At 58.5% G+C, this 27,934-nt stretch overlaps 2 protein-coding genes across 4 annotated transcripts in view; both read left to right on the top strand.

Annotated features, from left to right (window-relative positions):
• The window catches only part of EFCAB11 (EF-hand calcium binding domain 11), a 49,533-nt gene extending 32,598 nt beyond the window's left edge, over positions 1 to 16,935 (top strand). For 2 of the 3 annotated variants that reach the window (XM_075331148.1, XM_075331147.1), the window contains exons 6-7: positions 11,949 to 12,093; positions 16,134 to 16,935. In XM_075331148.1, coding sequence (XP_075187263.1) covers positions 11,949 to 12,093; positions 16,134 to 16,181 — 193 coding nt within the window. In that variant the 3' untranslated portion in view covers positions 16,182 to 16,935. The remainder of the gene's footprint in view (positions 1 to 11,948; positions 12,094 to 16,133) is intronic. The other variant, XM_075331149.1, reaches the window with a different exon arrangement.
• The window catches only part of FOXN3 (forkhead box N3), a 188,418-nt gene that overhangs the window by 37,527 nt on the left and 122,957 nt on the right, over positions 1 to 27,934 (top strand). The gene's annotated exons all lie outside the window — the stretch shown is intronic.

The following is a 27,934-nucleotide window of genomic DNA, read 5'->3' as shown; positions in this document are numbered from 1 at the left end:
GGGTCTCTCCACTCCGGGTGATCGCTGCTGGTGGAGGTGTGCCGGTCAGTCAGGGGTCTCTCCACACCGGGTGACCGCTGCTGGTGGAGGGTTGCCGGTCAGTCAGGGGTCTCTCCACTCCGGGTGACTGCTGCTGGTGGAGGTGTGCCGGTGAGTCAGGGGTCTCTCCACTCCGGGTGACCGCTGCTGGTGGAGGGTTGCTGGTCAGTCAGGGGTCTCTCCACTCCGGGTGATCGCTGTTGGTGGAGGTGTGCCGGTGAGTCAGGGGTCTCTCCACTCCGGGTGATCGCTGCTGGTGGAGGTGTGTCGGTCAGTCAGGGGTCTCTCCACTCCGGGTGATCGTTGTTGGTGGAGGGTTGCCGGTCAGTCAGGGGTCTCTCCACTCCGGGTGATCGCTGCTGGTGGAGGTGTGCCGGTCAGTCAGGGGTCTCTTCACTCCGGGTCACCGCTGCTGGTGGAGGTGTGCCGGTCAGTCAGGGGTCTCTCCACACCGGGTGACCGCTGCTGGTGGAGGTGTGCCGGTCAGTCAGGGGTCTCTTCACTCCGGGTGATCGCTGTTGGTGGAGGTGTGCCGGTCAGTCAGGGGTCTCTCCACTCTGGATGATCGCTGCTGGTGGAGGGTTGCCGGTCAGTCAGGGGTCTCTCCACTCTGGGTGATCGCTGCTGGTGGAGGTGTGCCGGTCAGTCAGGGGTCTCTCCACTCTGGGTGATCGCTGCTGGTGGAGGTGTGCCGGTCAGTCAGGGGTTTCTCCACTCTGGGTGATCGCTGCTGGTGGAGGTGTGCCGGTGAGTCAGGGGTCTCCACTCTGGGTGATCGCTGCTGGTGGAGGGTTGCCGGTCAGTCAGGCGTCTCTCCACTCCGGGTGATCGCTGTTGGTGGAGGTGTGCCGGTGAGTCAGGGGTCTCTCCACTCCGGGTGACCGCTGCTGGTGGAGGTGTGCCGGTCAGTCAGGGGTCTCTCCACTCCGGGTGATCGCTGCTGGTGGAGGTGTGCCGGTCAGTCAGGGGTCTCTCCACTCCGGGTGACCGCTGCTGGTGGAGGTGTGCCGGTCAGTCAGGGGTCTCTTCACTCCGGGTGATCGCTGCTGGTGGAGGTGTGCTGGTCAGTCATGGATCTCTCCACTCTGCGTGACCGCTGCTGGTGGAGGTGAGTCAGGGGTCTCTCCACTCCGGGTGATCGCTGCTGGTGGAGGTGTGCCGGTGAGTCAGGAGGTCTCTCCACTCCGGGTGATCGCTGCTGGTGGAGGTGTGCCGGTCAGTCAGGGGTCTCTTCACACCGGGTGACCGCTGCTGGTGGAGGTGTGCCGGTGAGTCAGGGGTCTCTTCACACCGGGTGACCGCTGCTGATGGAGGTGTGCCGGTCAGTCAGGGGTCTCTTCACTCTGGGTGATTGCTGTTGGTGGAGGGTTGCCGGTCAGTCAGGGGTCTCTTCACACCGGGTGACCGCTGCTGGTGGAGGTGTGCCGGTCAGTCAGGGGTCTCTTCACTCCGGGTGATTGCTGTTGGTGGAGGTGTGCCGGTCAGTCAGGGGTCTCTTCACTCCGGGTGATTGCTGTTGGTGGAGGTGTGCCGGTCAGTCAGGGGTCTCTTCACACCGGGTGACCGCTGCTGGTGGAGGTGTGCCGGTCAGTCAGGGGTCTCTTCACTCCGGGTGATTGCTGTTGGTGGAGGGTTGCCGGTCAGTCAGGGGTCTCTTCACTCCGGGTGACCGCTGCTGGTGGAGGGTTGCCGGTCAGTCAGGGGTCTCTCCACTCTGGGTGATCGCTGCTGGTGGAGGGTTGCCGGTCAGTCAGGGGTCTCTCCACTCTGGGTGATCGCTGCTGGTGGAGGTGTGCCGGTCAGTCAGGGGTCTCTCCACTCTGGGTGATCGCTGCTGGTGGAGGTGTGCCGGTGAGTCAGGGGTCTCTCCACTCTGGGTGATCGCTGCTGGTGGAGGGTTGCAGGTCAGTCAGGGGTCTCTCCACTCCGGGTGATCGCTGCTGGTGGAGGTGTGCCGGTCAGTCAGGGGTCTCTCCACACCGGGTGACCGCTGCTGGTGGAGGGTTGCCGGTCAGTCAGGGGTCTCTCCACTCCGGGTGACTGCTGCTGGTGGAGGTGTGCCGGTGAGTCAGGGGTCTCTCCACTCCGGGTGACCGCTGCTGGTGGAGGGTTGCTGGTCAGTCAGGGGTCTCTCCACTCCGGGTGATCGCTGTTGGTGGAGGTGTGCCGGTGAGTCAGGGGTCTCTCCACTCCGGGTGATCGCTGCTGGTGGAGGTGTGTCGGTCAGTCAGGGGTCTCTCCACTCCGGGTGATCGTTGTTGGTGGAGGGTTGCCGGTCAGTCAGGGGTCTCTCCACTCCGGGTGATCGCTGCTGGTGGAGGTGTGCCGGTCAGTCAGGGGTCTCTTCACTCCGGGTCACCGCTGCTGGTGGAGGTGTGCCGGTCAGTCAGGGGTCTCTCCACACCGGGTGACCGCTGCTGGTGGAGGTGTGCCGGTCAGTCAGGGGTCTCTTCACTCCGGGTGATCGCTGTTGGTGGAGGTGTGCCGGTCAGTCAGGGGTCTCTCCACTCTGGATGATCGCTGCTGGTGGAGGGTTGCCGGTCAGTCAGGGGTCTCTCCACTCTGGGTGATCGCTGCTGGTGGAGGTGTGCCGGTCAGTCAGGGGTCTCTCCACTCTGGGTGATCGCTGCTGGTGGAGGTGTGCCGGTCAGTCAGGGGTTTCTCCACTCTGGGTGATCGCTGCTGGTGGAGGTGTGCCGGTGAGTCAGGGGTCTCCACTCTGGGTGATCGCTGCTGGTGGAGGGTTGCCGGTCAGTCAGGGGTCTCTTCACACCGGGTGATCGCTGCTGGTTGAGGTGTGCCGGTCAGTCAGGGGTCTCTCCACTCCGGGTGATCGCTGCTGGTGGAGGTTTGCCGGTCAGTTAGGGGTCTCTCCACTCCGGGTGATCGCTGCTGGTGGAGGTGTGCCGGTGAGTCAGGGGTCTCTCCACTCCGGGTGATCGCTGCTGGTGGAGGTGTGCCGGTGAGTCAGGGGTCTCTCCACTCCGGGTGACCGCTGCTGGTGGAGGTGTGCCGGTCAGTCAGGGGTCTCTCCACTCCGGGTGATCGCTGCTGGTGGAGGTGTGCCGGTCAGTCAGGGGTCTCTCCACTCCGGGTGACCGCTGCTGGTGGAGGTGTGCCGGTCAGTCAGGGGTCTCTTCACTCCGGGTGATCGCTGCTGGTGGAGGTGTGCTGGTCAGTCATGGATCTCTCCACTCTGCGTGACCGCTGCTGGTGGAGGTGAGTCAGGGGTCTCTCCACTCCGGGTGATCGCTGCTGGTGGAGGTGTGCCGGTGAGTCAGGAGGTCTCTCCACTCCGGGTGATCGCTGCTGGTGGAGGTGTGCCGGTCAGTCAGGGGTCTCTTCACACCGGGTGACCGCTGCTGGTGGAGGTGTGCCGGTGAGTCAGGGGTCTCTTCACACCGGGTGACCGCTGCTGATGGAGGTGTGCCGGTCAGTCAGGGGTCTCTTCACTCTGGGTGATTGCTGTTGGTGGAGGGTTGCCGGTCAGTCAGGGGTCTCTTCACACCGGGTGACCGCTGCTGGTGGAGGTGTGCCGGTCAGTCAGGGGTCTCTTCACTCCGGGTGATTGCTGTTGGTGGAGGTGTGCCGGTCAGTCAGGGGTCTCTTCACTCCGGGTGATTGCTGTTGGTGGAGGTGTGCCGGTCAGTCAGGGGTCTCTTCACACCGGGTGACCGCTGCTGGTGGAGGTTTGCCGGTCAGTCAGGGGTCTCTTCACTCCGGGTGACCGCTGCTGGTGGAGGGTTGCCGGTCAGTCAGGGGTCTCTCCACTCTGGGTGATCGCTGCTGGTGGAGGGTTGCCGGTCAGTCAGGGGTCTCTCCACTCTGGGTGATCGCTGCTGGTGGAGGTGTGCCGGTCAGTCAGGGGTCTCTCCACTCTGGGTGATCGCTGCTGGTGGAGGTGTGCCGGTGAGTCAGGGGTCTCTCCACTCTGGGTGATCGCTGCTGGTGGAGGGTTGCAGGTCAGTCAGGGGTCTCTCCACTCCGGGTGATCGCTGCTGGTGGAGGTGTGCCGGTCAGTCAGGGGTCTCTCCACACCGGGTGACCGCTGCTGGTGGAGGGTTGCCGGTCAGTCAGGGGTCTCTCCACTCCGGGTGACTGCTGCTGGTGGAGGTGTGCCGGTGAGTCAGGGGTCTCTCCACTCCGGGTGACCGCTGCTGGTGGAGGGTTGCTGGTCAGTCAGGGGTCTCTCCACTCCGGGTGATCGCTGTTGGTGGAGGTGTGCCGGTGAGTCAGGGGTCTCTCCACTCCGGGTGATCGCTGCTGGTGGAGGTGTGTCGGTCAGTCAGGGGTCTCTCCACTCCGGGTGATCGTTGTTGGTGGAGGGTTGCCGGTCAGTCAGGGGTCTCTCCACTCCGGGTGATCGCTGCTGGTGGAGGTGTGCCGGTCAGTCAGGGGTCTCTTCACTCCGGGTCACCGCTGCTGGTGGAGGTGTGCCGGTCAGTCAGGGGTCTCTCCACACCGGGTGACCGCTGCTGGTGGAGGTGTGCCGGTCAGTCAGGGGTCTCTTCACTCCGGGTGATCGCTGTTGGTGGAGGTGTGCCGGTCAGTCAGGGGTCTCTCCACTCTGGATGATCGCTGCTGGTGGAGGGTTGCCGGTCAGTCAGGGGTCTCTCCACTCTGGGTGATCGCTGCTGGTGGAGGTGTGCCGGTCAGTCAGGGGTCTCTCCACTCTGGGTGATCGCTGCTGGTGGAGGTGTGCCGGTCAGTCAGGGGTTTCTCCACTCTGGGTGATCGCTGCTGGTGGAGGTGTGCCGGTGAGTCAGGGGTCTCCACTCTGGGTGATCGCTGCTGGTGGAGGGTTGCCGGTCAGTCAGGCGTCTCTCCACTCCGGGTGATCGCTGTTGGTGGAGGTGTGCCGGTGAGTCAGGGGTCTCTCCACTCCGGGTGACCGCTGCTGGTGGAGGTGTGCCGGTCAGTCAGGGGTCTCTCCACTCCGGGTGATCGCTGCTGGTGGAGGTGTGCCGGTCAGTCAGGGGTCTCTCCACTCCGGGTGACCGCTGCTGGTGGAGGTGTGCCGGTCAGTCAGGGGTCTCTTCACTCCGGGTGATCGCTGCTGGTGGAGGTGTGCTGGTCAGTCATGGATCTCTCCACTCTGCGTGACCGCTGCTGGTGGAGGTGAGTCAGGGGTCTCTCCACTCCGGGTGATCGCTGCTGGTGGAGGTGTGCCGGTGAGTCAGGAGGTCTCTCCACTCCGGGTGATCGCTGCTGGTGGAGGTGTGCCGGTCAGTCAGGGGTCTCTTCACACCGGGTGACCGCTGCTGGTGGAGGTGTGCCGGTGAGTCAGGGGTCTCTTCACACCGGGTGACCGCTGCTGATGGAGGTGTGCCGGTCAGTCAGGGGTCTCTTCACTCTGGGTGATTGCTGTTGGTGGAGGGTTGCCGGTCAGTCAGGGGTCTCTTCACACCGGGTGACCGCTGCTGGTGGAGGTGTGCCGGTCAGTCAGGGGTCTCTTCACTCCGGGTGATTGCTGTTGGTGGAGGTGTGCCGGTCAGTCAGGGGTCTCTTCACTCCGGGTGATTGCTGTTGGTGGAGGTGTGCCGGTCAGTCAGGGGTCTCTTCACACCGGGTGACCGCTGCTGGTGGAGGTGTGCCGGTCAGTCAGGGGTCTCTTCACTCCGGGTGATTGCTGTTGGTGGAGGGTTGCCGGTCAGTCAGGGGTCTCTTCACTCCGGGTGACCGCTGCTGGTGGAGGGTTGCCGGTCAGTCAGGGGTCTCTCCACTCTGGGTGATCGCTGCTGGTGGAGGGTTGCCGGTCAGTCAGGGGTCTCTCCACTCTGGGTGATCGCTGCTGGTGGAGGTGTGCCGGTCAGTCAGGGGTCTCTCCACTCTGGGTGATCGCTGCTGGTGGAGGTGTGCCGGTGAGTCAGGGGTCTCTCCACTCTGGGTGATCGCTGCTGGTGGAGGGTTGCAGGTCAGTCAGGGGTCTCTCCACTCCGGGTGATCGCTGCTGGTGGAGGTGTGCCGGTCAGTCAGGGGTCTCTCCACACCGGGTGACCGCTGCTGGTGGAGGGTTGCCGGTCAGTCAGGGGTCTCTCCACTCCGGGTGACTGCTGCTGGTGGAGGTGTGCCGGTGAGTCAGGGGTCTCTCCACTCCGGGTGACCGCTGCTGGTGGAGGGTTGCTGGTCAGTCAGGGGTCTCTCCACTCCGGGTGATCGCTGTTGGTGGAGGTGTGCCGGTGAGTCAGGGGTCTCTCCACTCCGGGTGATCGCTGCTGGTGGAGGTGTGTCGGTCAGTCAGGGGTCTCTCCACTCCGGGTGATCGTTGTTGGTGGAGGGTTGCCGGTCAGTCAGGGGTCTCTCCACTCCGGGTGATCGCTGCTGGTGGAGGTGTGCCGGTCAGTCAGGGGTCTCTTCACTCCGGGTCACCGCTGCTGGTGGAGGTGTGCCGGTCAGTCAGGGGTCTCTCCACACCGGGTGACCGCTGCTGGTGGAGGTGTGCCGGTCAGTCAGGGGTCTCTTCACTCCGGGTGATCGCTGTTGGTGGAGGTGTGCCGGTCAGTCAGGGGTCTCTCCACTCTGGATGATCGCTGCTGGTGGAGGGTTGCCGGTCAGTCAGGGGTCTCTCCACTCTGGGTGATCGCTGCTGGTGGAGGTGTGCCGGTCAGTCAGGGGTCTCTCCACTCTGGGTGATCGCTGCTGGTGGAGGTGTGCCGGTCAGTCAGGGGTTTCTCCACTCTGGGTGATCGCTGCTGGTGGAGGTGTGCCGGTGAGTCAGGGGTCTCCACTCTGGGTGATCGCTGCTGGTGGAGGGTTGCCGGTCAGTCAGGCGTCTCTCCACTCCGGGTGATCGCTGTTGGTGGAGGTGTGCCGGTGAGTCAGGGGTCTCTCCACTCCGGGTGATCGCTGCTGGTGGAGGTGTGTCGGTCAGTCAGGGGTCTCTCCACTCCGGGTGATCGTTGTTGGTGGAGGGTTGCCGGTCAGTCAGGGGTCTCTCCACTCCGGGTGATCGCTGCTGGTGGAGGTGTGCCGGTCAGTCAGGGGTCTCTTCACTCCGGGTCACCGCTGCTGGTGGAGGTGTGCCGGTCAGTCAGGGGTCTCTCCACACCGGGTGACCGCTGCTGGTGGAGGTGTGCCGGTCAGTCAGGGGTCTCTTCACTCCGGGTGATCGCTGCTGGTGGAGGTGTGCCGGTCAGTCAGGGGTCTCTCCACTCTGGGTGATCGCTGCTGGTGGAGGTGTGCCGGTGAGTCAGGGGTCTCTCCACTCTGGGTGATCGCTGCTTGTGGAGGGTTGCCGGTCAGTCAGGGGTCTCTCCACTCCGGGTGATCGCTGCTGGTGGAGGTGTGCCGGTCAGTCAGGGGTCTCTCCACTCTGGGTGATCGCTGCTGGTGGAGGTGTGCCGGTCAGTCAGGGGTCTCTCCACACCGGGTGACCGCTGCTGGTGGAGGTGTGCCGGTCAGTCAGGGGTCTCTCCACACCGGGTGACTGCTGCTGGTGGAGGTGTGCCGTCAGTCAGGGGTCTCTTCACTCCGGGTGACCGCTGCTGGTGGAGGTGTGCCGGTCAGTCAGGGGTCTCTCCACTCCGGGTGACCGCTGCTGGTGGAGGTGTGCCGGTCAGTCAGGGGTCTCTCCCCTCCGGGTGATCGCTGTTGGTGGAGGGTTGCCGGTCAGTCAGGGGTCTCTTCACTCCGGGTGATCGCTGCTGGTGGAGGTGTGCCGGTCAGTCAGGGGTCTCTCCACTCCGGGTGATCGCTGCTGGTGGAGGTGTGCCGGTGAGTCAGGGGTCTCTTCACACCGGGTGATCGCTGTTGGTGGAGGGTTGCCGGTCAGTCAGGGGTCTCTTCACTCCGAGTGATCGCTGCTGGTGGAGGTGTGCCGGTCAGTCAGGGGTCTCTCCCCTCCGGGTGATTGCTGTTGGTGGAGGGTTGCCGGTCAGTCAGGGGTCTCTCCCCTCCGGGTGATTGCTGTTGGTGGAGGGTTGCCGGTCAGTCAGGGGTCTCTCCCCTCCGGGTGATTGCTGTTGGTGGAGGGTTGCCGGTCAGTCAGGGGTCTCTCCCCTCCGGGTGATTGCTGTTGGTGGAGGTGTGCCGGTCAGTCAGGGGTCTCTCCCCTCCGGGTGATCGCTGTTGGTGGAAGGTTGCCGGTCAGTCAGGGGTCTCTTCACTCCGGGTGATCGCTGCTGGTGATGTGTCGGTGAGTCAGGGGTCTCTCCACTCCGGGTGATCGCTGCTGGTGGAGATGTGTCGGTGAGTCAGGGGTCTCTCCACTCCGGGTGATCGCTGCTGGTGGAGGTGTGCCGGTCAGTCAGGGGTCTCTCCCCTCCGGGTGATTGCTGTTGGTGGAGGGTTGCCAGTGAGTTAGGGCTGTAGAGACCCCGGTGGTTTCCCGGCTTCCTCTGGAGGAGATCCCTGGTTGTGTCGGTGCTCCGGCTCGGATCTCCAGGATGGCTCTTCTTGGAGGATTATATGATTAGCCTCTCCGGCCCATTATCTGCGGCGTATAATCACTTTCAGATGCTTGTAGACTCTTACCTGCTGAAGTGCTGTGGAGCATTTGATCCCCGCTCGCCGTCCCGTGTGCGGAGCAGTATTATGTGGAGGACCCTTCAGCACCTGCTCCCTACATTCGGGGCTGGTTTCCGCTGCTGCTTTTTAAAGCTGGAGAGGCACTTCACCGTGTAATTGTTCTCAGCAGCGGCGTGGTCGTGGGATGATATACGCCACACGCTGCAGCAAGGACGGACAGGGCCGGCTGTGCCATCAGCTCCCTACCTGCGCCTCTTCTCACTTCTTAATTTCTGCCCTTTTTAAAGTCACATTTAGGGATTAGCAAGGTGATTTGCAGGTCCAGTGCCCGGGACTGTGCTCCATGCCGGGCGGGAGCCCTGTGAATGGCTTACTATCTGCCGGCACTTCTTAAGAATTTCCGGCCGACATCTTTACAGAGTGGTGCACACGTTGTATATACCAAGCCTATTACTTACAAGAGGTGCAGGGATGCCGGGAGGTTAGAGGAGGCCCATGAGGCTCCGATCCAGTGGCCTCGGAATAGTGTGAGGAGCTGCAGTACTGAGAACGGCCACTACACGGTGTATGGAGCTGTGAGGAGCTGCAGTACTGAGAACGGCCACTACACGGTGTATGGAGCTGTGAGGAGCTGCAGTACTGAGAACGGCCACTACATGGTGTATGGAGCTGGGAGGAGCTGCAGTACTGAGAATGGCCACTACACGGTGTATGGAGCTGTGAGGAGCTGCAGTACTGAGAACGGCCACTACACGGTGTATGGAGCTGTGAGGAGCTGCAGTACTGAGAACGGCCACTACACGGTGTATGGAGCTGTGAGGAGCTGCAGTACTGAGAACGGCCACTACACGGTGTATGGAGCTGTGAGGAGCTGCAGTACTGAGAACGGCCACTACATGGTGTATGGAGCTGGGAGGAGCTGCAGTACTGAGAATGGCCACTACACGGTGTATGGAGCTGTGAGGAGCTGCAGTACTGAGAACGGCCACTACACGGTGTATGGAGCTGTGAGGAGCTGCAGTACTGAGAACGGTCACTACACGGTGTATGGAGCTGTGAGGAGCTGCAGTACTGAGAACGGCCACTACATGGTGTATGGAGCTGGGAGGAGCTGCAGTACTGAGAATGGCCACTACACGGTGTATGGAGCTGTGAGGAGCTGCAGTACTGAGAACGGTCACTACCCGGTGTATGGAGCTGTGAGGAGCTGCAGTACTGAGAACGGCCACTACACGGTGTATGGAGCTGTGAGGAGCTGCAGTACTGAGAACAGCCACTACACCGTGTATGGAGCTGTGCTGAGCTCTCTGCCGCTCATCCCTCGCCGCCTGTCCTTCTCCGCCGCTCATCCATCTCTGTTGCCCGTCCCTCGGCCGCCTGTGCCTCTCCCTCACTCGTCCCTCACCTCTGCCCGTACCTCTCCCCCACTCGTCCCTCACCTCCGTCCGTTCCTCACCTGCGCCCGTCTCTCTCTGCCCCCCGTCCCTCTCTGCTCCCCCCCCCCCCGTCTCTTTCTGTCCCCCGTCTCTCTCTGTCCCTCTCGGCCGCCCGTCCCTCTCGGCCGCCCGTCCCTCTCGGCCACCCGTCCCTCTCGGCCGCCCGCCCCTCTCGGCCCCCCGACCCTCTCTGGCCCCCCCCCCCCGTCTCTCTCTGTTCCCCGTCTCTCTCTGTCCCTCTCCGCCGCCCGTCCCTCTCCGCCGCCCGTCCCTCTCGGCCGCCCGTCCCTCTCGGCCGCCCGTCCCTCTCGGCCGCCCGTCCCTCTCTGCCCCCCGTCCCTCTCTGCCCCCCGTCCCTCTCTGCCCCCCGTCCCTCTCTGCCCCCCGTCCCTCTCTGCCCCCCGTCCCTCTCTGCCCCCCGTCCCTCTCTGCCCCCCGTCCCTCTCTGCCCCCCGTCCCTCTCTGCCCCCCGTCCCTCTCTGCCCCCCGTCCCTCTCTGCCCCCCGTCCCTCTCGGCCCCCCGTCCCTCTCTGCTGCCCGTCCCTTTCTGCCCCCCCCGTCTCTCTCTGTCCCCCGTCTCTCTCTGTCCCTCTCGGCCCCCCGTCCCTCTCTGCCGCCCGTCCCTCTCTGCCGCCCGTCCCTCTCTGCCGCCCGTCCCTCTCTGCCGCCCGTCCCTCTCTGCCGCCCGTCCCTCTCTGCCGCCCGTCCCTCTCTGCCGCCCGTCCCTCTCTGCCGCCCGTCCCTCTCTGCCGCCCGTCCCTCTCTGCCGCCCGTCCCTCTCTGCCGCCCGTCCCTCTCTGCCGCCCGTCCCTCTCTGCCGCCCGTCCCTCTCTGCCGCCCGTCCCTCTCTGCCGCCCGTCCCTCTCCGCCGCCTGTCCTTCTTTTCCGCTCTTTCCTTTCCGTACCCTCGCTGCTGCCTGACCTTCGCCGCCTGTCCCTCTCTGCTGCCCGTCCCTTTCCCGCCACCCGTCCCTCTCTGCCGCCCGTCCCTCTCTGTTGCCTGTCCCTCTCCGCCGCCCCCCGTCCCTCTCCCGCCGCCCGTCCCTCACTTACGCTCTTTCCTTCCTGTTGCCCGTCCCTCTCTGCCACTCGTCCCTCTCCCGCCGCTCGTCTCTCTCTCCTGCCTGTCCCTCTCCGCCGCCCGTTCCTCTCCCGCCGCTCGTCCCTCTCTTCCGCTCTTTCCTTCCTGTTGCCTGTCCCTCTCCGTCGCCCGTTCCTCTCCGTCGCCCGTCCCTCTCCGCCGCCCGTCCCTCTCCGCCGCCCGTCCCTCACCGCCGCCTGTCCTTCTCTTCTGCTCTTTCCTTCCTGTTGCCCGTCCCTCTCCACCGCACGTCCCTCACCACCGCCCGTCCTTCACCGCCGCATGTCCTTCTTTTCCGCTCTTTCCTTTCCGTACCCTCGCTGCTGCCTGTCCTTCTCCGCCACTTGTCCCTCTTTGCCGCCCGTCCCTCTCCCGCCGCCTGTCCTTTCCGTTGCTTGTCCCTCTCCACGGCATGTCCCTCTCCGTCGCCCGTCCCACACCACCGCCCATCCTTCACCGCCGCCTGTCCTTCTCTTCCGCTCTTTCCTTCCTGCTGCCCGTCCCTCTCCACCGCACGTCCCTCTCCACTGCCCGTCCCTCTCCACCGCACGTCCTTCACCGCCGCCTGTCCTTCTTTTCCGCTCTTTCCTTTCCGTTCCTCGCTGCTGCCTGTCCTTCTATGACGCCCGTCTCTCTCTGCCGCCCGTCCCTCTCCCGACGCCCATCCCTCTCCCGACGCCCGTCCCTCTCCGCCGCCGGTCCCTCTCCGCCGCCCGTCCGTCGCTTCCACTGCTGGTTACATTAGGGAGCATCAGACGTGCACAATGCGCTCGGAGGATGGATACGAGGGACGGACATTTACAATATATACAAACAAAAGTGGCAAAATAATTTCGCAGTGATAAGTGAGCGTTTATCGCAGGAGACTAGCATTATAGAGACAGCAGCGTCCGCAACGCTTATTTATCTGCTTTACTCCATTTCAGAATTGTCGCGGGGAAAATATGGAACGATGATCTGTGCCTCCTGTCTGAGAAACGAGATCCGCGTTACACACAGACCCAATGCATTTCTATAGATCTTGGACCCCCGGTGCACTCCCCGCAACGCCTTCTCCGCACCATCAAAGGGGTAATCCTGGGGTAATGCAGCGTCTGCGGACACTAATGCACCTTGTGTTTCAATTTCTCACCATTTGTAAGATCTCTGCTTTCAGTCAGTAATAGAAAACTACTCCGAGGTACAAACCTCGATACTTTTTCTTTCTGGGATAGTTGTGTCCAGTGTGAACAGCATCTGCACTGATACATTGTAACAAACTATCATTGCACCGATCGGAACAGCTGATGAATGTCACCGCGGCGTTCCCACCGATCGGAGCAGCTGATGAATGTCACCGCGGCGATCCTACCGATCGGAGCAGCTGATGAATGTCACCGCGGCGTTCCCACCGATCGGAACAGCTGATGAATGTCACCGCGGCGTTCCCACCGATCGGAGCAGCTGATGAATGTCACCGCGGCGTTCCCACCGATCGGAGCAGCTGCTGAATGTCACTGCGGCGTTCCCACCGATCGGAGCAGCTGATGAATGTCACTGCGGCGTTCCCACCGATCGGAGCAGCTGCTGAATGTCACTGCGGCGTTCCCACCGATCGGAGCAGCTGATGAATGTCACTGCGGCGTTCCCACCGATCGGAGCAGCTGATGAATGTCACCGCGGCGTTCCCACCGATCGGAGCAGCTGATGAATGTCACCGCGGCGTTCCCACCGATGGGAGCAGCTGATGAATGTCACCGCGGCGTTCCCACCGATCAGAGAAGCTGATGAATGTCACCGCTGCGTTCCCACCGATGGGAGCAGCTGCTGAATGTCACCGCGGCGTTCGCACCAATGATCGGAGCAGCTGATAAATGTCACCGCGGAGATCCCACCGATCGGAGCAGCTGATAAATGTCACCGCGGAGATCCCACCGATCGGAGCAGCTGATTAATGTCACCGCGGCGTTCCCACCGATCGGAGCAGCTGATGAATGTAATGTCACCGCGGCGTTCCCACCGATTGGAGCAGCTGATAAATGTCACCGCGGCGATCCCACCGATCGGAGCAGCTGATGAATGTCACCGCGGCGTTCCCACCGATCGGAGCAGCTGATGAATGTCACCGCGGCGTTCCCACCGATCGGAGCAGCTGATGAATGTCACCGCGGCGTTCCCACCGATCGGAGCAACTGATAAATGTCACCGCGGCGTTCCCACCGATCGGAGCAGCTGATAAATGTCACCGCGGCGTTCCCACCGATCGGAGCAGCTGATGAATGTCACCGCGGCGTTCCCACCGATCGGAGCAGCTGATGAATGTCACCGCGGCGTTCCCACCGATCGGAGCAGCTGATGAATGTCACCGCGGCGTTCCCACCGATCAGAGAAGCTGATAAATGTCACCGCGGCGTTCGCACCAATGATCGGAGCAGCTGATAAATGTCACCGCGGCGTTCCCACCGATCGGAGCAGCTGATAAATGTCACCGCGGCGTTCACACCGATCGGAGCAGCTGCTGAATGTCACCGCAGCGTTCCCACCGATCAGAGAAGCTGCTGAATGTCACCGCGGCGTTCACACCGATCGGAGCAGCTGATGAATGTCACCGCGGCGTTCGCACCAATGATCGGAGCAGCTGATGAATGTCACCGCGGTGATCCCACCGATCGGAGCAGCTGCTGAATGTCACCGCAGCGTTCCCACCGATCAGAGAAGCTGCTGAATGTCACCTCGGCGTTCACACCGATCGGAGCAGCTGATGAATGTCACCGTGGCGTTCGCACCAATGATCGGAGCAGCTGATGAATGTCACCGCGGTGATCCCACCGATCGGAGCAGCTGCTGAATGTCACCGCGGCGATCCCACCGATCGGAGCAGCTGATAAATGTCACCGCGGCGTTCACACCGATCGGAGCAGCTGCTGAATGTCACCGCAGCGTTCCCACCGATCAGAGAAGCTGCTGAATGTCACCGCGGCGTTCCCACCGATCGGAGCAGCTGATGAATGTCACCGCGGCGTTCGCACCAATGATCGGAGCAGCTGATGAATGTCACCGCGGCGATCCCACCAATCGGAGCAGCTGCTGAATGTCACCGCGGCGTTCGCACCAATGATCGGAGCAGCTGATGAATGTCACCGCGGCGTTCGCACCAATGATCGGAGCAGCTGATAAATGTCACCGCGGCGATCCCACCGATCGGAGCAGCTGATGAATGTCACTGTGGCGATCCCACCGATCGGAGCAGCTGATGAATGTCAACGCGGCGTTCCCACCGATCGGAGCAGCTGATGAATGTCACCGCGGCGATCTCACCGATCGGAGCAGCTGATAAATGTCACCGCGGCGTTCGCACCAATGATCGGAGCAGCTGATAAATGTCACCGCGGCGATCCCACCGATCGGAGCAGCTGCTGAATGTCACCGCGGCGATCCCACCGATCGGAGCAGCTGCTGAATGTCACCGCGGCGTTCCCACCGATCGGAGCAGCTGCTGAATGTCACCGCGGCGATCCCACCGATCGGAGCAGCTGCTGAATGTCACCGCGGCGTTCGCACCAATGATCGGAGCAGCTGATAAATGTCACCGCGGCGATCCCACCGATCGGAGCAGCTGATGAATGTCACTGCGGCGATCCCACCGATCGGAGCAGCTGATGAATGTCAACGCGGCGTTCCCACCGATCTGAGCAGCTGAGGAATGTCACCGCGGCGATCCCACCGATCGGAGCAGCTGATAAATGTCACCGCGGCGTTCGCACCAATGATCGGAGCAGCTGATAAATGTCACCGCGGCGATCCCACCGATCGGAGCAGCTGCTGAATGTCACCGCGGCGATCCCACCGATCGGAGCAGCTGCTGAATGTCACCGCGGCGATCCCACCGATCGGAGCAGCTGCTGAATGTCACCGCGGCGTTCCCACCGATCGGAGCAGCTGCTGAATGTCACAGCGGCGTTCCCACCGATCGGAGCAGCTGATGAATGTCACCGCGGTGTTCGCACCAATGATCGGAGCAGCTGATGAATGTCATTGCGGCGTTCGCACCGTCTGATCCGCCCCGCATTTGCACCGATCGGAGATGCTGATGAATGTCATCGCACCGTCTGATCCGCCCCGCGTTTGCACTGATTGGAGATGCTGATGAATGTCACCGCGGCGTTCGCACCAATGGTCGGAGATGCTGATGAATGTCACCGCAGCGCTCGCACCGATCGGAGACGCTGATGAATGTCACCGCAGCGCTCGCACCGATCGGAGACGCTGATGAATGTCACCGCAGCGCTCGCACCGATCGGAGACGCTGATGAATGTCACCGCGGCGTTCCCACCGATCGGAGCAGCTGATGAATGTCACCGCGGCGTTCCCACCGATCGGAGCAGCTGATGAATGTCACCGCAGTGCTCGCACCGATCGGAGACGCTGATGAATGTCACCGCAGTGCTCGCACCGATCGGAGACGCTGATGAATGTCACCGCGGCGTTCGCACCAATGATCGGAGACGCTGATGAATGTCACCGCAGCGCTCGCACCGATCGGAGACGCTGATGAATGTCACCGCAGCATTCGCACCGTCTGATCCGCCTTGAGTTCCCAGCAAACTCTACACAGTGAACCCACAGGACACGTATCACACACTCACTCCGCTGTTTCTGTAAATTCCATAGGAGTGAATGGAGAGAGCCCCCCTCACCATTTTTTCTCCCCCTGGAAGTGGGGACGTCAGAGGTCACCTGTATTGATAGTAGTGAGGGGTCCACATTTAAGGCTTGCGTCCAGTATATTGTAGGGTCTAAAGGTCGCACCCTGGAATATCCCTTTCATAGCGGTGGTCATATACTATAATGTCGCTAACATATGAAAACCACCAATCCACTGCTCCTCCATACTGCTTCTGTTCATTGTCCCCCACCAGTCTCCTCTCCCGTGACCACTGCAGCCAATCCGCATCAGTGATTGCCTGCAGCAGTCACATTCCATTTAGGCTGGAAGTAACGGCCTCGGAGATGTTTCTTCCAGCTTAAGTGGAGCGTCCCCAGGGGGCTCATTGGAAAGTATTAGACTCCCCGTTTAAGGACCCCTGCATTGGAGGCCCCTCTGTACTAACCGTCTCTTTTTCTCTTGCAGGGAGGTGGACGGAGATTGCGATGGACTCGTCTGCTACAGAGACTTTGAGAATGTTCTGAATTACGACGAGGATTAGACTTAAGTCACATGACCTAATAATTGCCTCACTTAACGAGCATTTACCCCCTAAAGTCCCAGTAAGTAAAAGCCTGTGAGTGGTCCTCGTCTGTGAGATTAGTGTACAAATAAGACGTCGGGGGGTTGTCACCCAGCTCTCCCGGGGTCCTGAATAACAAATCCACCTGGTCACTAATGGATTTGTCATTCAGGACCCCCCTCTCACTATCCAGCTTTACTAGTGTTGTCGTATTGGGGTAAGTGCCCTTTAAGGCCCGGTTTTCTCACATGTATCACAAATGGAGTGTGGTGTCCCCAGAGGGGGTCAGTCCTTCCAGAGTCAGCATTGCCGGCAGTGCAGATGTGGAAACCAAGATGAACCGTGCAGAAAGGAGGAAATACTAGAAGGTTTGGCGAGGGTTGCCAGGCAGCGCGGCGCATACACGCTCCCCCGTGCAAGCGCAAAATATCTGGAGCCGCACTCGGGAGAACTGGAGCAGGTGCAGGAGGGTCATCTCAGGTCACGAGCGCCGGGGAGGTCGTCCGGATCACACACAAGTGCGTCCCTCAGACAAGAGCCTCTCCGCTGTGCCGCGTGTCCTCTCACCGTCTCCTCCACTGCTGCCGGCAGAGAGGAAATAAGAGGAGATCCATAAACAGCAGCGCTTGTTGTGACATTTACACCGAATGCTGGCTCCTCAGATCTGCGGATCACACTACAGCATGACTCCTCAGATCTGCGGATCACACTACAGCAGGACTCCTCAGATCTGCGGATCACACTACAGCAGGAGCATGAGCCGGACTCCTCAGATCTGCGGATCACACTACAGCAGGAGCATGAGCCGGACTCCTCAGATCTGCGGATCACACTACAGCAGGAGCATGAGCCGGACTCCTCAGATCTGCGGATCACACTACAGCAGGAGCATGAGCCGGACTCCTCAGATCTGCGCATCACACTACAGCAGGGACATGAGCCGGACTCCTCAGATCTGCGGATCACACTACAGCAGGAGCATGAGCCGGACTCCTCAGATCTGCGCATCACACTACAGCAGGGACATGAGCAGGACTCCTCAGATCTGCGGATCACACTACAGCAGGGACATGAGCCGGACTCCTCAGATCTGCGCATCACACTACAGCAGGGACATGAGCCGGACTCCTCAGATCTGCGGATCACACTACAGCAGGAGCATGAGCCGGACTCCTCAGATCTGCGCATCACACTACAGCAGGAGCATGAGCCGGACTCCTCAGATCTGCGGATCACACTACAGCAGGAGCATGACTCCTCAGATCTGCAGATCACACTACAGCAGGAGCATGAGCCGGACTCCTCAGATCTGCGGATCACACTACAGCTGGAGCATGAGCCGGACTCCTCAGATCTGCGGATCACACTACAGCAAGAGCAACGCTCCTCAGATCTGCGGATCACACTACAGCAGGAGCATGAGCAGGACTCTTCAGATCTGCGGATCACACTACAGCAGGAGCATGAGCCGGACTCCTCAGATCTGCGGATCACACTACAGCAGGAGCATGAGCCGGACTCCTCAGATCTGCGGATCACACTACAGCAGGAGCATGAGCCGGACTCCTCAGATATGCGGATCACACTACAGCAAGAGCAGCACTCCTCAGATCTGCGGATCACACTACAGCAGGAGCATGAGCAGGACTCTTCAGATCTGCGGATCACACTACAGCAGGAGCAGGACTCATCCCGGGCAGCGCTTTATTATTGTGCTTCATTCTTTGCCTGGTTTGGGGTTATTTTGTACTTATTTGTCAAGTGTTAAAGGGCCGGTAAAGAATAAATTAAATACACTTTATAACTCCCCTGCGTTACGTCCAGCGATTCTTTCTGCTCACCTCTAGAAAAAATGGAACATAAGAAATGAGTTTCCCTCGGATCAGGCACAGTTTGGTTTGGGTTCATTTTTGGCTCACAGACTAAGGTTCATGTGAATAAGCCCTTAGCCAGAGTTTTCAGGGCTGTCCCTGGTGCCTAGCATTCAGCTGAAGTGGACATTTGGGCGGGGACTCTCTCGGCCAATCAGCAGCATGCAGCTCTTCACAATACTCCCCTGGGCTGTCGTTTCCAGTTGGATGCCAGGCGGAGCACAAACTCTGGTTTCTAGTTCTGTAGTTCAGAGCTGCCACCAGTTTAACCCTTTTTTGGCATATTAAATTGCCACCCTGGGTTATAACGGAGGGGCTCTCGTAATGATGGCTGCACTTTTGTAGCCCCTGTTGCTGGGGCCCACTGTCTGTAGGTGACCGTCCTCATAGAGCCTCCTCTCTCCGCTGCGGCTGCTGCTCATCGCAGTCTTCGGCTAATGGAAAATTACTCCCGAGAACATCGTAGCCGGAATAATCAGAGCCATAAATCAGAGCTGACAGAAAGTAGCGGCAAACTCCACACCTACAGCCAGAAGATGAGGGGTGCGAGCAAAGCCCAGCCACTCAGCCCATGCTGGAGAACTACAAGTCACAGCACAACCCAAACTGCAGACCCTGGCCGAGAATAGAAAGCCCACAGATTGCTAAACATCATGAATGGATCTAGAGCAATGTTCATCCTGATCCTCCTGGTTCATGCACTGCATAGACAGCAATAGAGCGGAGATACTGCGCCGTGTTCACATTTAGCTATTCACTGCTTGTGCTGGTTAAGCCCCAGGGCAGGTGCTGAATGTACCCCTCGCTATACCTGCCGAAATACGGGGGGCCGAACAAAGCAGCACCTTCCCCATACATACAGTGTGTGCATCGTCTATCTGACCATCTGAATGATCCCCGGCCCTCGTCCTCCTCTATAAGCAGCACCTTCCCCATACATACAGTGTGTGCATCGTCTATCTGACCATCTGAATGATCCCCGACCCTCGTCCTCCTCTATAAGCAGCACCTTCCCCATACATACAGTGTGTGCATCGTCTATCTGACCATCTGAATGATCCCCGGCCCTCGTCCTCCGCTATAAGCAGCACCTTCCCCATACATACAGTGTGTGCATCGTCTATCTGACCATCTGAATGATCCCCGGCCCTCGTCCTCCGCTATAAGCAGCACCTTCCCCATACATACAGTGTGTGCATCGTCTATCTGACCATCTGAATGATCCCGGCCCTCGTCCTCCGCTATAAGCAGCTCCTTCCCCATACATACAGTGTGTGCATCGTCTATCTGACCATCTGAATGATCCCCGGCCCTCGTCCTCCTCTATAAGCAGCACCTTCCCCATACATACAGTGTGTGCATCGTCTATCTGACCATCTGAATGATCCCCGACCCTCGTCCTCCTCTATAAGCAGCACCTTCCCCATACATACAGTGTGTGCATCGTCTATCTGACCATCTGAATGATCCCCGGCCCTCGTCCTCCGCTATAAGCAGCACCTTCCCCATACATACAGTGTGTGCATCGTCTATCTGACCATCTGAATGATCCCCGGCCCTCGTCCTCCGCAATAAGCAGCACCTTCCCCATACATACAGTGTGTGCATCGTCTATCTGACCATCTGAATGATCCCCGGCCCTCGTCCTCCGCTATAAGCAGCACCTTCCCCATACATACAGTGTGTGCATCGTCTATCTGACCATCTGAATGATCCCCGGCCCTCGTCCTCCGCAATAAGCAGCACCTTCCCCATACATACAGTGTGTGCATCGTCTATCTGACCATCTGAATGATCCCCGGCCCTCGTCTTCCGCTATAAGCAGCACCTTCCCCATACATACAGTGTGTGCATCGTCTATCTGACCATCTGAATGATCCCCGGCCCTCGTCCTCCGCTATAAGTAGCACCTTCCCCATACATACAGTGTGTGCATTGTCTATCTGACCATCTGAATGATCCCCGGCCCTCGTCCTCCTCTATAAGCAGCACCTTCCCCATACATACAGTGTGTGCATCGTCTATCTGACCATCTGAATGATCCCCGGCCCTCGTCCTCCGCTATAAGCATCACCTTCCCCATACATACAGTGTGTGCATTGTCTATCTGACCATCTGAATGATCCCCGGCCCTCGTCCTCCGCTATAAGCAGCACCTTCCCCATACATACAGTGTGTGCATCGTCTATCTGACCATCTGAATGATCCCCGGCCCTCGTCCTCCGCTATAAGCAGCTCCTTCCCCATACATACAGTGTGTGCATCGTCTATCTGACCATCTGAATGATCCCCGGCCCTCGTCCTCCTCTATAAGCAGCACCTTCCCCATACATACAGTGTGTGCATCGTCTATCTGACCATCTGAATGATCCCCGGCCCTCGTCCTCCGCTATAAGCAGCTCCTTCCCCATACATACAGTGTGTGCATCGTCTATCTGACCATCTGAATGATCCCCGGCCCTCGTCCTCCTCTATAAGCAGCACCTTCCCCATACATACAGTGTGTGCATCGTCTATCTGACCATCTGAATGATCCCCGACCCTCGTCCTCCTCTATAAGCAGCACCTTCCCCATACATACAGTGTGTGCATCGTCTATCTGACCATCTGAATGATCCCCGGCCCTCGTCCTCCGCTATAAGCAGCACCTTCCCCATACATACAGTGTGTGCATCGTCTATCTGACCATCTGAATGATCCCCGGCCCTCGTCCTCCGCTATAAGCAGCTCCTTCCCCATACATACAGTGTGTGCATCGTCTATCTGACCATCTGAATGATCCCCGGCCCTCGTCCTCCTCTATAAGCAGCACCTTCCCCATACATACAGTGTGTGCATCGTCTATCTGACCATCTGAATGATCCCCGACCCTCGTCCTCCTCTATAAGCAGCACCTTCCCCATACATACAGTGTGTGCATCGTCTATCTGACCATCTGAATGATCCCCGGCCCTCGTCCTCCGCTATAAGCAGCACCTTCCCCATACATACAGTGTGTGCATCGTCTATCTGACCATCTGAATGATCCCCGGCCCTCGTCCTCCGCAATAAGCAGCACCTTCCCCATACATACAGTGTGTGCATCGTCTATCTGACCATCTGAATGATCCCCGGCCCTCGTCCTCCGCTATAAGCAGCACCTTCCCCATACATACAGTGTGTGCATCGTCTATCTGACCATCTGAATGATCCCCGGCCCTCGTCTTCCGCTATAAGCAGCACCTTCCCCATACATACAGTGTGTGCATCGTCTATCTGACCATCTGAATGATCCCCGGCCCTCGTCCTCCGCTATAAGTAGCACCTTCCCCATACATACAGTGTGTGCATTGTCTATCTGACCATCTGAATGATCCCCGGCCCTCGTCCTCCTCTATAAGCAGCACCTTCCCCATACATACAGTGTGTGCATCGTCTATCTGACCATCTGAATGATCCCCGGCCCTCGTCCTCCGCTATAAGCATCACCTTCCCCATACATACAGTGTGTGCATTGTCTATCTGACCATCTGAATGATCCCCGGCCCTCGTCCTCCGCTATAAGCAGCACCTTCCCCATACATACAGTGTGTGCATCGTCTATCTGACCATCTGAATGATCCCCGGCCCTCGTCCTCCGCTATAAGCAGCACCTTCCCCATACATACAGTGTGTGCATCGTCTATCTGACCATCTGAATGATCCCCGGCCCTCGTCCTCCTCTATAAACAGCACCTTCCCCATACATACAGTGTGTGCATTGTCTATCTGACCATCTGAATGATCCCCGGCCCTCGTCCTCCGCTATAAGCAGCACCTTCCCCATACATACAGTGTGTGCATCGTCTATCTGACCATCTGAATGATCCCCGGTCCTCGTCCTCCGCTATAAGCAGCACCTTCCCCATACATACAGTGTGTGCATCGTCTATCTGACCATCTGAATGATCCCCGACCCTCGTCCTCCGCTATAAGCAGCACCTTCCCCATACATACAGTGTGTGCATCGTCTATCTGACCATCTGAATGATCCCCGGCCCTCGTCCTCCGCTATAAGCAGCACCTTCCCCATACATACAGTGTGTGCATCGTCTATCTGACCATCTGAATGATCCCCGGCCCTCGTCCTCCGCTATAAGCAGCACCTTCCCCATACATACAGTGTGTGCATCGTCTATCTGACCATCTGAATGATCCCTGGCCCTCATCCTCCGCTATAAGCAGCACCTTCCCCATACATACAGTGTGTGCATCGTCTATCTGACCATCTGAATGATCCCTGGCCCTCATCCTCCGCTATAAGCAGCACCTTCCCCATACATACAGTGTGTGCATCGTCTATCTGACCATCTGAATGATCCCCGGCCCTCGTCCTCCGCTATAAGCAGCACCTTCCCCATACATACAGTGTGTGCATCGTCTATCTGACCATCTGAATGATCCCCGGCCCTCGTCCTCCGCTATAAGCAGCACCTTCCCCATACATACAGTGTGTGCATCGTCTATCTGACCATCTGAATGATCCCGGCCCTCGTCCTCCTCTATAAGCAGCACCTTCCCCATACATACAGTGTGTGCATCGTCTGACCATCTGAATGATCCCCGACCCTCGTCCTCCTCTAAGCAGCACCTTCCCCATACATACAGTGTGTGCATCGTCTATCTGACCATCTGAATGATCCCCGGCCCTCGTCCTCCGCTATAAGCAGCACCTTCCCCATACATACAGTGTGTGCATCGTCTATCTGACCATCTGAATGATCCCCGACCCTCGTCCTCCGCTATAAGCATCACCTTCCCCATACATACAGTGTGTCCATCGTCTATCTGACCATCTGAATGATCCCCGGCCCTCGTCCTCCGCTATATACACCACAGAGAGAAACTAATGTAATTAACAGTGCGGGAATCAGCTCCATCGTAACGTGACAGTCGCCGTCCCCGGAACCGACAGCAGCCAGAGGGGGTCAACCAGCCACCGAAACTGATAAGTCTTCACTCCATCTGGAAATCTGATCTCAGCAGACTTGAAACACACAGAGGCGAAAAATACTGTCATTCTTAGTTACAGCAGAATAGTGAGTGCAGCTCTGGAGTATAATACAGGAGGTAACTCAGGATCAGTAATGTAATGTATGTACACAGTGACTGCACCAGCAGAATAGTGAGTGCAGTTCTGGAGTATAATACAGGAGGTAACTCAGGATCAGTAATGTAATGTATGTACACAGTGATTGCACCAGCAGAATAGTGAGTGCAGCTCTGGAGTATAATACAGGAGGTAACTCAGGATCAGTAATGTAATGTATGTACACAGTGACTGCACCAGCAGAATAGTGAGTGCAGCTCTGGAGTATAATACAGGAGGTAACTCAGGATCAGTAATGTATGTACACAGTGACTGCACCAGCAGAATAGTGAGTGCAGCTCTGGAGTATAATACAGGAGGTAACTCAGGATCAGTAATGTATGTACACAGTGACTGCACCAGCAGAATAGTGAGTGCAGCTCTGGAGTATAATACAGGAGGTAACTCAGGATCAGTAATGTATGTACACAGTGACTGCACCAGCAGAATAGTGAGTGCAGCTCTGGAGTATAATACAGGAGGTAACTCAGGATCAGTAATGTAATGTATGTGCACAGGACTGCACCAGCAGAATAGTGAGTGCAGCTCTGGAGTATAATACAGGAGGTAACTCAGGATCAGTAATGTAATGTATGTACACAGTGACTGCACCAGCAGAATAGTGAGTGCAGCTCTGGGGTATAATACAGGAGGTAACTCAGGATCAGTAATGTATGTACACAGTGATTCCACCAGCAGAATGGTGAGCGCAGCTCTGCAGTAGTGATCTATTTACAGAGGGGAATAGAATTGAAAGCGCTGTGGAATTGCCCTGTGATCAGTGGGTTGGTTGTGGAGAACGTCTCTGGCCATTACTAGGGAAGTCAGGAGGGCTTGAAATTGCTTTGTCTGCAGCGGTGCGTGTTACATAGGAAGGAGCGTGACGTGAGAACAGATAATATGTACACTCGTTGCTTTCCTGTGTGCACAGGGATCCGGGTGACGGTACGTGGGCTCCGCACCGGGGACATTCACAGTCTCCAGGACACGTCCAGCCTCTGTGACGACTATTCAGCCAGAGATTGAGAAACCTTAGAAAATATTCCAGGCGGTTTCCATGATGGTGCAATGAGAGCCCCCCAGGATTGGGGTCTATAAGGGGATAGCACTGAATTTTGGGATTTACTAAACACAAGCAACGCCTCAGAAGGTATTTGTGGTGGAAACTCTTCCCAAAGCCTCCCCTCTTAAGTCTCTTCACCTTATTCTAGTGGTGTTAGTGGAGGAATTTACTTGTGGTATTTCCGTCCTTACCACATATTTCATGTACGGAGCTTGAGTACACATCAGACAGTCCAAACAAGCAGAGCTGCAGTGTAAAGCATAAGGTAGCAGACCAGCTCAGACTCCAGTAGACCACGCAGCACACCGGAGTTTAGCTGAGCCCTAGTGTCACTGTCACAGTATGTCCGTGTCACTCCGCCTATAATTAGTGCCAGTTATTCTTTTGTTGCTGACGTTCCTCCCTATATTTGGCACCGTACGTTGGATTTTTCGGCTATTTTGGCGCTGTCTGCCTGCGTTGGGCTCAGTGTTACCCCTGGACCCCTGTGCTGCTGCCCCCGGTAGTGCCGGGCATTCGGCGGCGCTGCCATACGAGCACCAGGCTGCAGACGTTGCTCCTTCGCTGTTGCAGCGCGTTGCTTTTGTTTTGCTTGTATTTGTTTTTGTGCAGCACTGAGGGATCTCCGCCAGCTGGCAGATCTCGTCCCCACACAGACACTTCGCTGCCACCAGCTCTGACGTGCTGCAAGACGAGCAAGCGCACTTCAGAAGCCGAGGAATCCTGGAATCACACACCGCACCGATCACAACAGTATGACTGCACCAGCAATTGTCAAAACATTTTTAGCTGATAATTACTTTACCCTGCTAAAAAAAAAAAAAGCTCAAAATGATGTGCTGCTCCGCGTGATGGAAAGAGATAAAACTAAAGCTGATGCCAGGGTCCCAGAAGACCTTCAGAAGTGCCACTGAGTCCTAAGAGCAAGCCAGGAAGGTGCGGGACACGGCCACATAATTCACCGGCTAAAGGCAGCAAAGTTGCAAGCGTAGGAACAGCAAAGGTCAGCAGAGCTGCTGCAGTAGGGGAAGGCTGAGGTCAGCAGAGCTGCTGCGATAGGGGAAGGCTGAGGTCAGCAGAGCTGCTGCGATAGGGGAAGGCTGAGGTCACCAGAGCTGCTGCGATAGGGAAAAGCTGAGGTCAGCAGAGCTGCTGCGATAGGGGAAGGCTGAGGTCAGCAGAGCTGCTGCGATAGGGTAAGGCTGAGGTCAGCAGAGCTGCTGCAATAGGGTAAGGCTGAGGTTAGCAGAGCTGCTGCGATAGGGTAAGGCTGAGGTCAGCAGAGCTGCTGCGATAGGGTAAGGCTGAGGTCAGCAGAGCTGCTGCAATAGGGTAAGGCTGAGGTCAGCAGAGCTGCTGCAATAGGGTAAGGCTGAGGTTAGCAGAGCTACTGCGATAGGGTAAGGCTGAGGTCAGCAGAGCTGCTGCGATAGGGTAAGGCTGAGGTCAGCAGAGCTGCTGCAATAGGGTAAGGCTGAGGTCAGCAGAGCTACTGCGATAGGGTAAGGCTGAGGTCAGCAGAGCTGCTGCGATAGGGTAAGGCTGAGGTCAGCAGAGTTGCAAAAAATGGGGAAGGGAAGAAGTGTTGCAGAGGATCCAGCTAAGCTAAGTGCAGTGGAGTTGCAAAGATAGAATTGTTTGGGGCCGCGGAGACAAGGTGCGATCACATCACTGCAGATGTAACTAAAAATGCCTCGGAATAAAACATGAGGGGCTTTTGTTTCTAGTCAGTAACTTTAAGATGCAGACGTTGTCACACATGGGGCAGGTCAAGTGCTGCCAGTTATTTATTTATTTTTTTAAAAACACAGTTATAGAAATGTTTACAAGTGCAGACCACGACTAAAGCTGCAAACGTTGTAGGGTTTTGTCCCAGCGAAAGGTGACAGTGCACAAATAATGGTAGGTTAGAGCTAAGGGCAGCAAACGTTATGACTAAAGGCATGCAAGTAGCTGGGGGAGAGCCTGACTAAAGCTTGGGAAGTTAAGGAGTAGGTCCAGGCTATGGAGCAGGTCCTGGCTAAATGCCGCAGAACTGTAACAGGTCCTGGCTGTGGGCGGCAGAGTTGCAGGAGCAAGTCCTGGCTGTGGGCGGCAGAGTTGCAGGGCCTGGCTGTGGGCGGCCGAGTTGCAGGTTTTGGCTATGGGCGGCAGAGTTGCAGGTCCTGGCTATGGGCGGCAGAGTTGCAGGTCCTGGCTATGGGTGGCAGAGTTGCAGGTTTTGGCTATGGGCGGCAGAGTTGCAGGTCCTGGCTGTGGGCGGCTGAGTTGCAGGTTTTGGCTATGGGCGGCAGAGTTGCAGGTCCTGGCTATGGGCGGCAGAGTTGCAGGAGCAGGTCCTGGCTGTGGGCGGCAGAGTTGCAGGTTTTGGCTATGGACGGCAGAGTTGCAGGTCCTGGCTGTGGGCGGCAGAGTTGCAGGAGCAGGTTCTGGCTATGGACGGCAGAGTTGCAGGTCCTGGCTATGGGCGGCAGAGTTGCAGGAGCAGGTCCTGGCTATGGGCGGCAGAGTTGCAGGTCCTGGCTATGGGTGGCAGAGTTGCAGGAGCAGGTCCTGGCTATGGGTGGCAGAGTTGCAGGAGCAGGTCCTGGCTATGGGCGGCAGAGTTGCAGGAGCCGGTCCTGGCTATGGGCGGCAGAGTTGCAGGAGCTGGTCCTGGCTATGGGCGGCAGAGTTGCAGGTCCTGGCTATGGGTGGCAGAGTTGCAGGAGCAGGTCCTGGCTATGGGTGGCAGAGTTGCAGGAGCAGGTCCTGGCTATGGGGGGCAGAGTTGCAGGAGCAGGTCCTGGCTGTGGGCGGCAGAGTTGCAGGAGCAGGTCCTGGCTATGGGTGGCAGAGTTGCAGGAGCAGGTCCTGGCTATGGGGGGCACGGTTGCAGGAGCCGGTCCTGGCTATGGGCGGCAGAGTTGCAGGAGTAGGTCCTGGCTATGGGCGGCAGAGTTGCAGGTCCTGGCTATGGGCGGCAGAGTTGCAGGTCCTGGCTATGGGTGGCAGAGTTGCAGGAGTAGGTCCTGGCTGTGGGCGGCAGAGTTGCAGGAGCAGGTCCTAGCTATTGGCAGCACAGTTGCAGGAGCAGGTCCTAGCTATTGGCAGCACAGTTGCAGGAGCCGGTCTTGGCTATGGGCGGCAGAGTTGCAGGTCCTGGCTATGGGTGGCAGAGTTGCAGGAGTAGGTCCTGGCTGTGGGCGGCAGAGTTGCAGGAGCAGGTCCTAGCTATTGGCAGCACAGTTGCAGGAGCCGGTCCTGGCTATGGGCGGCAGAGTTGCAGGTCCTGGCTATGGGTGGCAGAGTTGCAGGAGCAGGTCCTAGCTATTGGCAGCACAGTTGCAGGAGCCGGTCCTGGCTATGGGCGGCAGAGTTGCAGGTCCTGGCTGTGGGCGGCAGAGTTGCAGGTCCTGGCTATGGGCGGCAGAGTTGCAGGTCCTGGCTGTGGGTAGCAGAGTTGCAGGTCCTTGCTATGGGCGGCAGAGTTGCATGTCCTGGCTATGGGCAGCAGAGTTGCAGATCCCGGCTATGGGCGGCAGAGTTGCAGGTCTCGGCTATGGGCGGCAGAGTTGCAGGTCCTGGCTATGGGCGGCAGTGTTGCAGGTCCTAGCTATGGGCGGCAGAGTTGCAGGTCCTGGCTATGGGTGGCAGAGTTGCAGGTCCTGGCTATGGGTGGCA

This window comes from Anomaloglossus baeobatrachus, chromosome 12 (assembly GCF_048569485.1).
Source record: "Anomaloglossus baeobatrachus isolate aAnoBae1 chromosome 12, aAnoBae1.hap1, whole genome shotgun sequence".
NCBI lineage: Eukaryota > Metazoa > Chordata > Amphibia > Anura > Aromobatidae > Anomaloglossus > Anomaloglossus baeobatrachus.
Note: the sequence above shows the minus strand (reverse complement) of the source record. Positions and strands in the feature narration are given on the sequence as shown.